At 42.2% G+C, this 13,356-nt stretch overlaps 1 protein-coding gene across 7 annotated transcripts in view; it reads right to left on the reverse strand.

Annotated features, from left to right (window-relative positions):
- znf827 (zinc finger protein 827) overlaps positions 1 to 13,356 on the reverse strand; it is an 81,139-nt gene that overhangs the window by 55,019 nt on the left and 12,764 nt on the right. For 3 of the 7 annotated variants that reach the window (XR_007185765.1, XR_007185764.1, XM_048196663.1), the window contains exons 1-4: positions 10,049 to 10,777; positions 3,913 to 5,124; positions 1,308 to 1,480; positions 184 to 682 (exon numbers count right to left, since the gene is read on the reverse strand). Coding sequence is in view for 5 of the 7 variants with exons in the window: in XM_048196663.1 (XP_048052620.1) it covers positions 184 to 682; positions 1,308 to 1,480; positions 3,913 to 5,124; positions 10,049 to 10,310 (2,146 nt within the window). In the remaining 2 variants the exon portion in view is untranslated. Of the gene's footprint in view, positions 1 to 183; positions 683 to 1,307; positions 1,481 to 3,912; positions 5,125 to 10,048; positions 10,778 to 13,356 lie in introns of those variants that run through there. The other 4 variants (XM_048196660.1, XM_048196659.1, XM_048196662.1 and 1 more) reach the window with 3 other exon arrangements.

Raw genomic sequence — 13,356 nt, forward strand, 5'->3', positions numbered from 1 at the left:
AGGATCTTGGCTTTGGATTCCCATCTAGCAAGCCGAATTCTACTTCTCGCCTTTGCCAACCCATAATTATATTACCAATTCATTAATCCTAAATGCAAGAAATTATGGATGAATCAATCAGAATCAAGCATCTAATGCCATCACATTGTCCTTTTACATTGTGGTTTAACTGTGATATCTTACCTGAGAGCTTCATGAGGAGGTCCGTAGCCGTCTTGGTGGTGATATCCGGGCTGAAGAGCGAGGCAGCTGTAGGTCCAGGCCCTGGTGGACTGGATTTGAGCCCAGACAGATCCAGAGAACTACTGCTGCTACTGGGTCGCTCCCTACACAGGGCAAAGGGAGACATCACAGACACATCCCTCTCCTGGGGTTCCTCCTTGATCTGGACGTGGTTCGAGGGTTCAGTGGGGGAGGCCAGTAAACGACCGTCAGGTTGGCTCACAGTGGGAGACGTGGAAGCATCTGTGTTCATGACCTGATCGCCAGCGACTCCACCGTCCCCCATGAGCAAGCCCTCGCCCTCCTCCGTGTCTGTGCCGGGTTCTTCTTTGACTTTGAGGTCAGGACGAGGGAAGTGCTGATGGCAACGCATGTGCAGCTTGAGGCTAAAGTGGCGGGAGGATGTAAAGGGGCAGAGTTCACACTGGAAGGTCTCCCCTCGATCTTGGTGCTGATGGACCTGAGATGAGCAACAGAAGAAACTAGATAAAAGTGTGGAAAAGATAAGCAGGAAGCATAGCAAAAAAGAATCCTCATCTTCTCTAACAATTAATTTTGAGTGGCAGTGAGAATATAAAGTTTTATATTTCTATAATTACTTAACATTTTTTATGTATTACGTATGATTTCTTTTCTTTTCTTTTCTTTTTTTTTTTAAATAATGCAATAACACTTTAAAAGAAAAGAAAAGAAAAAAGTCAGTGTCCTGTGTGAATGGCCGCTCGCTACCTCTGACTGCTGTGGCTATAAGCCAATGGTAGGCTAATATCTAAATAAATAATTTATTGACTTCTAAAGCCACTTTTTATGTCTATTCAATGTTTTCAATCTGCCACAATAATATATTTCCTTTGAATTACCTTAATTTAGGGGCTTTTCTCTGCATATATTTATAAATGTGATTAGTTTTATTATTTGGCACAACACATTAAATGTGATTAATTTCATTATTTGGCACATCATGTAATTTATTTGATTAAAAATATGAATTGACAGCTCATTAAAAAAATCTGCACCTAGAGACATTATGACATTTGGTCATGATTTATGGCACAAGCATTTCTGCTCTCAGCAATTGAAGTCACCTTCATGTGGGATTTGAGATTGTCTTTACGAGCACAGCGAAAGGGACAGAGGGGACACTGGTGGCTTTTTAAGCCCGTGTGGATCACCATATGTCTCTTCCAGTAGCTCTTTCTCTTGATGACCAGACCGCATACTGGGCACTGAAAGGGCTTTCCCCCATCCTCAGGAGAACCTGCAAAAAAAAAAAAAAATAAAAAATAAATATACTTTAAATGTATTATTCAGTGTTGTTGCAAACACAGAAATGGGTATTCTAGTGCAGTATTCTAGTGTTTACATAGAATCATTAGCTGGACATCAAAGCCACATTATTAGATAGCCCTTTGGCATCAAATAGCATGTAGGCTAAATAGCCTTTCACTCGTCACCCTTGCATCTATTCGTGAGAATGAAATAAAAATTGTGAGTTATGATTACACCGATCAATGCCAAAGACTTCTCACAAAGGAAGCCAAACACAAGGATGTTTTTAGTAAGCCGATTATTGTTGTTGGCTCCATATCCGGTGTCCATTAGGGCTTAATTGGTCTTATTAGAAGCTGGCATGATTGCATTACAAATTCTATGAGGGCCTGTCAGGATGGCTTCATAAGTATTCCAGTCGTGTTCCTCGAAAAACATCTGGTAATCAGTGTTTGGTGAAATTACCGCGCTCAGGCATTCATTGACCCAGGGTGTAAAACTTCGAGACTGCCTATTTGCAACAATAAACCACCATCTGTGGCTCAACCTCTCCCGGCGAGATCACTGTGGAAACCACTCGTGAGGTAAAATGACTGAAGGTCTTTGGTATCAAAGGAAAGGAAGAAGAGCTGTTAGCTGGTTTCACAAATATTATGTCCATTTAGAATTGTTTCATTACTGAACAGATACTCTTCATGTGACCATCTTACAGATCTCACACACATAAACACAAGCCAGGTGGAACTCAATTATGATTTTAATTGAGGTGTTCTTATTAAGTATTTAAATGTAATATATTATCATATTATATTATCTATCATATTATAACCGTTTACAACATATTTAACTCTCTTTTGATTGTGACACATTATTCTCTGTGTCTGCAGCTCCTTTTGGTCAATCCTGATTCCAAGCCGCAGAAGTTCTAGAATTAGCAAAAGATCAGCCATATCTCAGACGCTCAACCCGGGTCCTGTGCTGAATGGAAACTCTGATGGTTGTGCCGGCTCTGGAGCCTGACCTAAATTCCGGGGGAATCTGCTGAGATGGTCTCCGACTGTTCGGGCTATGGGGAGCACACACACTGCCGGCCTCCGTTTGGCAGGCTGCACATCCGCGGGAGATGAGCTAGGTCTGGGAACGTGCCGCCAACTCCAGCAAACCCCCACTGTGCTAACAGACCTTTCCCAGATTCTCCAGCCAACCTCTTGCAGACGAAGCATGACCTTATGGCACTACTAAATCACTACACAGCGCATTCTTCCGTGGTGTAATAATCAAACATTTAGGCACTGTTACCTTGAAAAATAAATACTGTTAAAAAATTATTAAATGTAAAAAATTAGATAGCAGGTTAAAGGTGAGTAAAGATGATTCAGATTTGTCTCATGATACATTTTCACAAACAACACCAAATACAGAGACCAAGAGAATCAGTTCCAGATTCTTTGTCTACTATTCACTTTCACTTAGCAAAAATTATGTTTGTGAGTGCCACCAAGTCTTAGTTTTTTTGCAACAGCAGCGTCTTTAGGCATGTGACCAAAACAGCTGTGCATTCAAATAAAAATGTTTATCGCACCACATTTTTCCACAGAACATTCGCCATGTTGTGAACAGGCCTTTAGTGCCGAAGTAGAAACATGGGCCCAGCTGTCCAGCGCGCTCCCTTCCTGGTCTGAGGCACGAGAAGTGGTGGTTTGCGGGAATGGCGGCCAATTAGCCCGTGATACGAGCTTTCCGATATAGTGGTTGCTAGACTTGCGGGAACACAATTGGCAAAGACTTGTCTTGGGGCAGTTGTGGCCTAATGGTTAGAGAGTCAGACTCGTAACCCGAAGGTCGCAGGTTAGAGTCTCAGTATTGGCAGGAAATGTAGGTGGGGGGAGTGAATGAACAGTGCTCTCTTCCACTCTCATTATCCACAACTGAGGTGCCCTTAAGCAAGGTACCTAACCCCCAATCACTCCCTGGGCGCCGCAGCAAAAATGTCTGCCCACTGCTCTGGGTGCGTGTTCACAGTGTGTGTGTGTTCAATATTCACTGCTGTGTGTGTGCACTTGGATGGGTGAAATGCAGAGCACAAATTCCGAGTATGGGACACAATACTTGGCTAAACGTCACTTTTACTTTCACTTCACTTTCTTCACTTCCACTGATGTAGGAAGGTGAACTCTGCATTTAATGGCTTCAGGTGTGCCTCATAAGGTGAGTCTGGCTGCTGGGTGGCATAAGAGGAATTAGGGTTCCGTCGTAATGAATATAACCCTAATCCTCTTGACAATAACTGCAGAATTAACATTTTTAGCTAGTGTTTTAAGTGTGATTTATCCTACAAAATATCCTGCAATTCCCCCTCAAAAGCACAAAAAACACACCCTAACAAAACGGCATGTCTCTATTTTAGGAACAAACTGTTACCTGCTTGACTGCTGGGCTTGGCCCTTCCCTTGGGGATTGTTGGCAGCAAAAGATCCATGGCCTGGTTTGGGGTGGGCACCTTCTGGTTCCTGTCTAACAGGGGCTTGACATCTTCGGAGGCTCCCAGTACTAATGCCGACTCTTTCTTATCAGCTAGAAGATTCCCTGCTGCTCGTGCAGCCACCTCCTTTAGCAGAGCTGCTGAGGAGGTCATGGAAACCAGAGAGAGAAAGGAGCCAGCTGAGGGTTGATGCTCAGATGAGCCCACCTGCTGCTGACTTCTTTCAGACACTTTCTTTGAGAGGGCAGCGAGCGTGGAGCTAGCTGACTGTGGACTGAAGGGTGAAGCAAACGGCTCAAAGCGCACCGCGTCATCAGAGCGGGTGCCCAGGGCTGCCATTGAGGAGGAGGTGACTGAAGAGGATGAGGAGGAGGAAGAGGAGGATGAAGACGCCGAAGTGGAGGACGCCACCGCGCTCTTGTCTTGGAGCACGGCGTTAGCGGCTGCCTTTAACTTCTGGATAGCCGAGTCTGGTGATAGGCTGCTGCCGCTGGGTGCCGAGCAACTAGCCGATGGCCATTTATCTGCAACGCCTACCCATACAAAGCCACTGCTGCCTGAGTTAGGGCCGTTGCTGGGGCCGTACGGGTCACAGGGCTCTTGCTTGACAGTTGCTACAGACGCGGGTGATGCAGAGTTCGAGTTACCGCTGTTGTTGCTGCTGTTAGCCAGCCTCCTCGCCAAGGCACTCAGCTGTTGTGCGTGATGCGAAGACGGAGATAGTACCAAGCTGACCGGAGGTGACTCTGGTCCTCTGCCCGTTCCACGCCCGGTCAGCTCCCCTCCCTCTAGCTTCAGTGAGCCAGCCTCTAGGAGACGGCGCAGGTTGCTGCTGAGGGGCTTGCCCAGGGCCTGGCTGGAGTCTCCATAAAGAGAGGACACCACTGAGGACAGCGTGTCCTGGGTCGAGAGGACCCCACTGTCCAGCCCCAGCAGCTCCAGGGAGGCCCGCTGAACCGGCGTTGGGCAGCCCAGTGAGCTCTCGGCTGAAGTGTCGTGGTCTGGTCGGGGAACATTGTCCGGGGAAACCCGCAGCTCATCTTGCACATCACCGTAGGACGATTCAGAGGGGCTGTCGGAGGTATTTCCAAACCAGCTGTCCTCCTCCACTGACCCACCCTCTGGCCCTCCATCCTCTACCGTGTCCACATCTGTAAAAAACAGAAGAAAAAATATTTATTCAAATGCTTTTTCATAAAGACAACTGATAATATTTAACTACCATTTTTTTGTATTTTTTAAAACAAGCATCTTTTTAAAAAAATATATATGATGGCAGGATTATTGTAAACACTGAAGGAAGAATCTGTGAGGACAAAATGCTGACAGTATTGTCCTTACAGCTATCGATTGACCTTTTCCAACTGACTTCTCTCATTAGAACCAAAATGGATGGTCTAAAAAAATATTTTCTGAAAAGATGAACAATATTACAAAATTGAGAATTGTCCTGATGAGTATCTGAGGCATCCCTCACAAGTCATGGAGGAATAACTTGCTTTCTAATCTTTTTTCAACCATATTTTTTTCTAGGGTCTACAGGAGTCTAGTAAAAGGGTTACCATGGTGACAGGCCCTTCCGGGAGGCAAGACAGCAAAGATTAGGGTAATGGAGGTTACAGAACTGGATTAATATTCATGAGCCTGCAGATACCACAAGGGAGCCAATAAGGATAGGGTTAAGGTCACCAAGGGTCATTAATATACACTTCATGTATCAATATTCATAAGCAAAACATTACAGCTTGCCAGACAAGGGCGAACAAAGAATGTGAATATTCCTGATACATATTAACAATCCCTCCACAAGAGCATGTCAGAAAGCAACAAGCCTAGATGAGGGAGGATGTCAAAACTTATCAAGTGAGGGTTTTTTCTTTCTGTTCACTTGACCAAATTAAATCCTCACACCTCAGTGAGAGTGCAAGAGAACCAGTCCCAGAGACAGCAGGAAAAAGGACTGGGGGCTTGTGACATCGGAATATGATCTGTAAAAAATTCATTTGAGCATCTTTTCTTCGCCTTTTGCTCGCACACATAAAGGCTGGTCTCACCTTGCCGACCCCAACATAAGCCTGGCGAGTAAGCTTTCTGTTTACAGGGGAAAGAAAAAGACGTTGCCTGGCAACGGTATCCCGTCGACCCGTAGGGATCATTACAGTCAACACACATCTGGCCAGCACTGCTTACTTTGGTCCAGAGGGGTGGCAACCGCCACGACCCCATGCTACCATGCACCACGATTCCGACAATGCAGCAGAGCATGCTTTATCACTCGGAAAATAAAAGAAAATAAGATATAAACCAGACACACACACCTTAATGTGCATGCAAGTGTATGCAAGTGTCCTTATGACTTCCCGTACCTCAATGCTAAAGGTTCGAGCGCTTGAAGCACATCATTGGGGCGTTTCACAGACTGAGCTCTCAGTCACCTTAGCAAAACAGTGAAGCATGTGAGGCATGACCCATTTCCATGTGACACCAGGGAGGACGGGCAGTAATGGCCATAATGTTGTTAGGGAGAAATGGCTAGATTGCTGACCAGAGGTCTCTGAGGCAGTAGCAGAAACTCGAACTGAACTCTGCTCTCACCACGCTAGGTTAAGCTAGGTTGTGCTAGGTTGTGCTACGCCCCGCCACTTTTGTTCCTAGCTGCACCGGAGAGGCAGACACAGGCAAGCCACTCCGTGGGCGGCCTGACATTTCCCAAGGTCACGGATCGGGCCCCAGTTCCGCATGGCTTTGTCTGAAACAACCCCCTGCCTCTGAAATGCACACACGCACATACACACTCATATGTGGCTTGAAAAAGCGGAACAAAACCCTGGTAGTTAGCTGCAACGGCAACAATGCTATCGCATAGCAACAAGCCTGACAGTTTGGGACAAGGGACAAGATACTGGCTGTCTGCCTTTGAGAGGTTCGTTTAATGGCATAATGGTGAGCATGAATTTGTGTAGCCAGAAAAACAGCTGCGGGAGGCACTGTGGTCCAGATCTGTTATCAGTCACTCACACTGAGACTTGGTGCTCGTCTCTCTTGAGGCTAAACTGCGCTTATGATTGTTTGCTGCTGCGGACATGACCCTATAACCCTGCAACCACAAGTGCTAAATGCAAATCATAACCTCAACAAAACACAGAAAGAAAGAAAAGTGTTACATTCAGGCTCTGAAATTAACTTTTTAGCCTACTCGCCAGACAGATTTCTCATAGCCAATTTAGTAAATATAAAATATAAAACAAATAAAGATTGCATGCTCTAGAATAGTGGTTTAAAACAGAAATGCTATAAAAAATTAAAAAAAAGGTTTAGATATAGCCTACATGCTACAGTGTAATCTGCATATAATGTTATCACATTATAAAAAAAGGGAAAATCACAAGATTATAGATGACCAGGAAAAACAAAACCACAATCTAAGTGTTAACAGGTATGTTCTTTAGAAACTCATACAAATTCCCTCCTTTGGACATGGTAACTCTAGTACAATTATTTAATTATTTTTCTGTAAATGTAAAGGACTTTTATTTATAATTCCACTACACATCTCATAAAATATAATTTCCTGCACAAATTTGATGTCCAACAAGTATTTTTTTGAAAATGCTAATTTAAAATTATTGTGCTAATTTCTCTGTTGTTCTCTGTTTAGTTGACACACGTGCATACTATTTTGAACTTTAAACTAAGGATAAAAAAAAAAAGAATAATGTTTTCCACAAAAATATTAAGCACAACTGTATTCAACATTGATAGTAATAAGAAATGTTTCTTGAGCATCAAATCAGCATATTTAGCTTTGCTAATTTATTCAAATAAAAACAGTGATTTAAATTCTATAAATTCTAAGTAATAATATTACTGTATTGTAGTATAGTACTGTGTTTTTGATCAAATAAATGCAGCCTTGGTGAACAAAATGAATATTCTTGGTGAATATTCTTCTTTCAAAAACTTTAAAAAATCGTACTTTTCAACATTGAATGGTAGCGCACTTCAACTTCCAAAAAATAAATAAATATATATTTATACCCAAATAATAAATAAATCAAATAAAATCCTATTTGGAATGATATTAGTGTGAATTATCCTTTTCCTCTTTAAGGAATGTGTATTTTTACCATATTTCTAAATAAAGAATTTTGTTCAGAATATTACACTTCATTCTCTGTAATGCAAATAGACTTCGAAAACATCTTAAGGAATATGTTAATTCTGTTTTGTTCTTTGTCATAATACATAGATCGTGCAATTGTAGCCTATATTTCTCAAAATGCACTTGAATAACAGCCGTTTTGGCAGCTATACAGTTAATTCCACAACATCTCAGCCGTGAGAAGCAAAAAGGCAAAAAGCTGAGGAGGAGGCTGGGAGCTTTCTCTATTAGGGCCAGCAGCCACATGACTTGCGTAAGGTTGCCTACCAATACACTGAGGCTATTCTGCGACTCAGCCGGGCATAAAATCGGCCTGCCTGACCCAGAGGTCGCAGAAAGGGCACAGAAAGGCTGTGCTGGGTGGGAGGGTGGCTGCTTCAGCAGAGTGAAGGAGAGAGGGAGAGGCCATTAGTCGATTAAGCCTGGGTGGAGTCATCAATATTCCACTGATGCCAATGAAAAGACACACTCGCGCAGTCTCGCATGAGAGGCTCGGGTCGAATGGCTTTAACTCTATCAGAGATATTGCAGTGCCTCACAGCGAGCCTGGCTATTGAATGTTACGGGCTAACTAACCACCACTTTGGCATCTATAGTTTCCCAGCATTCTCTGTGGATTGCAGAAGCAAGTGCCGGTGGCGTTCGAGGGGTGGGGGGCTGGGTTTTGGAGGGGAGATAAAAAGTGGTGCCGGTAATTAAGTGTCCGACTGGGCCCTGGCGGGGGTTGCCACAGCCGCAGGCGATGCTAATGAGCCCGTCCGCCGGTCAGTGCTACCTTATTAGCCGCCGGCCGACAATATGGTGGGAAGGACGCACTGCTACCGCCACCAGCCACACGTCGTCACGAGTGACTAACACAGAAACCAGAGGTGGGAAGTAATTCTGTTAATTAGGGGGCTCTCATGATGACCAGTCTATGCCTTTAAGAAAATGGGCAATCAGTCAAGGCAAAACTAAGATTCTGCAAATCTTTTTTAAAAATTAATTGTCTCATGATATTGCATGATACTCAAGGTTCTCGTATCGATCCTTGTTCAATGTTCATTCATATCAATTCCTACAGTTCAATTAATGAAGAAGCAGGAAGTCTAAATAAGCATATACTGGCAAGGTTTCTCAGTGCGGTCTGAGCCACTTCTATGGTAATGGGGAAAGTGAAGGGAACCGCATGAGAGATTAAAACTGACACCATGGATTCATTCTCTCTCAGTGAAATGCTGAGCCTCTCTCTCAATTGCAATACAGTTATGATATGAAGCATCACAATGTATTGAGTCGTGACCAATTGTATACTCAACTCTAGTATCTAACTGATCACATAAGACATGAAATTACTGAAATTTTAAGATATCAATCCCATCCAATAAAACACAAAACAAATGAAAAACAAACAAACACAAAAAAAACTGAACATGTATATGTATGTGTGAGAGTTTGTATGAATATACTCTGTAGGAAAACAAAGTTTTTATTAACTGGGGCTAAGCATCATCAATTTTTTGCTCAACTGTGCCTTACATTATTGCATTATTTTTCAAATGCAAAGTTAAGTTCTCCACACAGCTGACACTGTTTGTCCATGGACTGCCTAAACATCTGTCATATCTGCTGATTCCTTGGAAATTTATATTGTAATAGAGAAATCTTATAGCAGAGTACTCAAATTTAGAGTAATCGTAAAAGCCTTACTTGCAACAGTCAAATAAAACACAGATGAAAACAAGCTACAATATATAGTCTACTTGGTATAACACTTACATACAAAAAAATGATTATACTTTGTCATGTGATTTATATTGACTTTGATCCTGTGTATCCGACACTCTTATTAAATAAATCAGTCGCCTACGGTATTCCACATTAGCACAGGCCTTCATCAGCATGTATTAGCACATAAGTATACTACATATTACCATCTGTGTGTTTTCCACATGGCCTCAGCGGTCTGTGGGCATGATGGGCATGATGCCAGAGGTGAAACAGGAAGGAGATGTGTTCTTGGAAGAGACTGAGACAGTGTTGGCTTCCAGACCTCTGAAATTCCTCTTTGTAGATGAAGCGCCCTTTTGCACTCTTGTTTATTTCCCCCAACTTCCATTTATAGAGACCGAACGCACACGCACACAAAAAAAAAAAAAGAAACAGAGCTTGAACTTGTAATCTCAGAAGTACCATCAAAAAGTTGGAAGATCTGGGCGTTCATAGTCAACAGTGAGATGCTAATTAATGGGATCCACCGTACACTTCAGTGATGTTTCTTTAAGGGCATAAAAGTGGGGCATGGAGCCCAGAGCTCAACGGGCTTGAAGATCTCATATTTACAGCAGGAAAACAAATCGCTGGAATGAAAGGAAAATGGATGGCTCGTTGTGCCCGCACAGTCACAAAAACATAAGATAATAAGTAAGGCTCTGTGTACGTACCACAGGGACAGGAAGCAGGGGTGGATTCAACTAGGTGCTATGACGCTTACACCACAATATGCTGTTGCTACAGCATTACTGCCGCCTACTCAGATAGACAGCATGCACACAGGTTAGAGCTGACAGGGAAACTCTCCAACTACTGTAAATCACACTTTGTCCCAGTAGCTCAGGCGAGGGATGCAGCCAAGCTTGACTAGCCAGCCACCCAGAAAGACAGAGAGAAAGAGAGAGAGAATATGAGGGGGTGTGAGAGAGAGTGGAGGAGGTATGTGTGCGGCTGGGGGGGTTGAAGAAAAGGGATGGCTTTTTTACAGTGATACCGGGTTGACAGCAGCTTGGCAGTGGCGCCCACGGCACTGCCTGCTTGGATCCAAGCCTGTCACTCAAGACAAGGGCACTAATCAGGATTGGTCCCGGTTTCTTCCTGAAGAATGGGGGTGGCAGTTTTGCAGCCATTATAGCTGGAGAGGAGAGTGGGGGATAGAGCGGTGGCACAGCAGGAGAGGCTAACCTCATTTACATGCAGGTCCTGGAGGAGAGAGAGCTGATTCCTTTTCCAATCTCCATGTTAAACGGTGGCCGGGGCGGCCGATGGTTAGCGTTGCATTGTTCGGTCCTAGTGCTCTTTGTCACTGCGATAGCCATCTCGCTTTTCCGAAGGTAGAGACGTACGAGCGAGATAACGTCGACGACACCCACATATGACTGAAAACGTGCTGTGTCAAAAGAGTAAATGGGAACTGTTGTTCACCTCTCCCCTTTCGTTCGCTTCACGTCAGTGTAACCAGGTGCTTCTACTTCAACCCTACAGTATCTGGGTGACAAATGATTGCAAAAAATATGATCACTATGACAACCATAACTGTGCCTTTGTAGAGCACATCGAGCCAACATTTTGTGCCTAACCTTAGTGCTTCGTTTAAAAGTCTCTGCATGGAAGACGACTAAATGATGACAAGGGTAAACTGTGCCTGTACGAGTGCGAGTGAGAGAGGAATAAAGAAAAGACAGTCCACTGTGCATGCCAAATGAGAACTTCTTTATAGAGAGTATTTGGGCTAATCTATAAAACCATAATGAAGAAATGCATAAAGATCTGCAGCGGAGCAAACAGAAGAATTATATTCTGAATCAACACCATCCAGTAAAACAACTCATTCAGATTACAACACAGCCAATCAATAGCGGCGCATAAAATGAGGACCGCACCGATATTGAAATAGTACTACTGATACTGATATAGGCCAACAATAGCTGATAAAGTGGTGATATTATAAATATTAGATGAAAAAATGACTTACTGAAACACAACTGAAATAAAATGTTTAAGTTGAAGTACTAAAATGACTAAAAATAACATGAAATAAATGAAAGCTAAATAGAAATATTGAAAAATATATAACAAATATACTATATAATATTAAAATGACACTGAAAGACACTAAAAAAATAAGGATGCAGGGATAATTATTTTAATGTTATGATCAATAAATGGCCTATATTGTCACAAATGGGTGCTTGCAATGAGCGCATGATGAAGAAATATCATTAACACAATCTTTAATCACAAACCCAGCCAGGATCACGCAGGAGATAAGAGGAATAGTAATCACAGAAAAACAACCACGTAAAACATTGACGTTTAACCCCGAACATAAAACAAAGAGAGCTGAAGGCTGAAATACTCAAGGGAAGCTAATCAACAGAAACTGAAACAGGTGTGTAACATAATCAGTAACCAAGGAAACCAACTAGTGAGACGGGCAGGCAGACAGGGCAAAACAAGTTAAAAAACAAACAAAATGAACATAAACTTGACAAATATTTTGCCTAAATAAAATAAAGATAAAACACTAAACATTATGTCAGTCAAACCCCTTTGACCTAAAATATTTATCTGAAGTACTCCCTGAGACAAGTTAATATTTTAAGAATTTAACAACGCATTTCACAAACATGTCTGTTAATGGTCACACAACAAGCAGGTAAATAAATAGAATATTTCATCTTTTTAGTAAGCATTTTATTTTGATTATTTTACTTTTAAAATGATTTCCAGTTACACTTTATAACATACTGTAAAACCGAACTGTGCAATTAATTAAATGAAATTAGTTTGTTTCACTCAAATAATAATGAAAGTTCATTGTACTTCATTAGAAAAAAGTTGCATGAACTCAAGATTTGATTGTAGTAAGCTGAACTTAATACTATTGAGTTGCAGCAGATTTCTAATTCCCAGCATGCTTTGCGTCAGAATGTATAAGGAAAATAAATGTTGAAATTAAGTGTTTTGTGTGTTTTTGCACAAGATTAACATATAAGGAGATATAATTTAGTGTTTAATGTCGTGTTATGTTGGGATTTATAGGGGGCTCTGTCATGTTAGTTTTGTAGAGTTACCATTGTGGTGAAGAGTAGAGCCTGTGGTTAGGTTGAGGATGGGCTGCAAAACTTTTAAGACCACATATACTCTATGTTGTTTGATTATATACATGCAAGTATATAATGACAGTCTCTTTGATAGTTATAATAGCATGTGTTATTTGCTATCTAACATTTAACCAAGATCTGATTGTGATGTTTATGTAAATGAACTTTATGTAATTAACATTATGACGAGTGGGATGAGGCTGAAAACTGTGGTAGGGAAGGGATGCTGGTGACGTGATTGTTAATGAGAGACACCTGTGCACCACACTGGTCTTGCTCCGCTTCCACGGCTCCCGGCCCTGCCCCACTTGTCACAAAGATTTTAAGGTCTACTCATTTAAAAAAAAAAAAAGTTTACTTAA

This window comes from Megalobrama amblycephala, linkage group LG7 (assembly GCF_018812025.1).
Source record: "Megalobrama amblycephala isolate DHTTF-2021 linkage group LG7, ASM1881202v1, whole genome shotgun sequence".
Classification (NCBI taxonomy): domain Eukaryota; kingdom Metazoa; phylum Chordata; class Actinopteri; order Cypriniformes; family Xenocyprididae; genus Megalobrama; species Megalobrama amblycephala.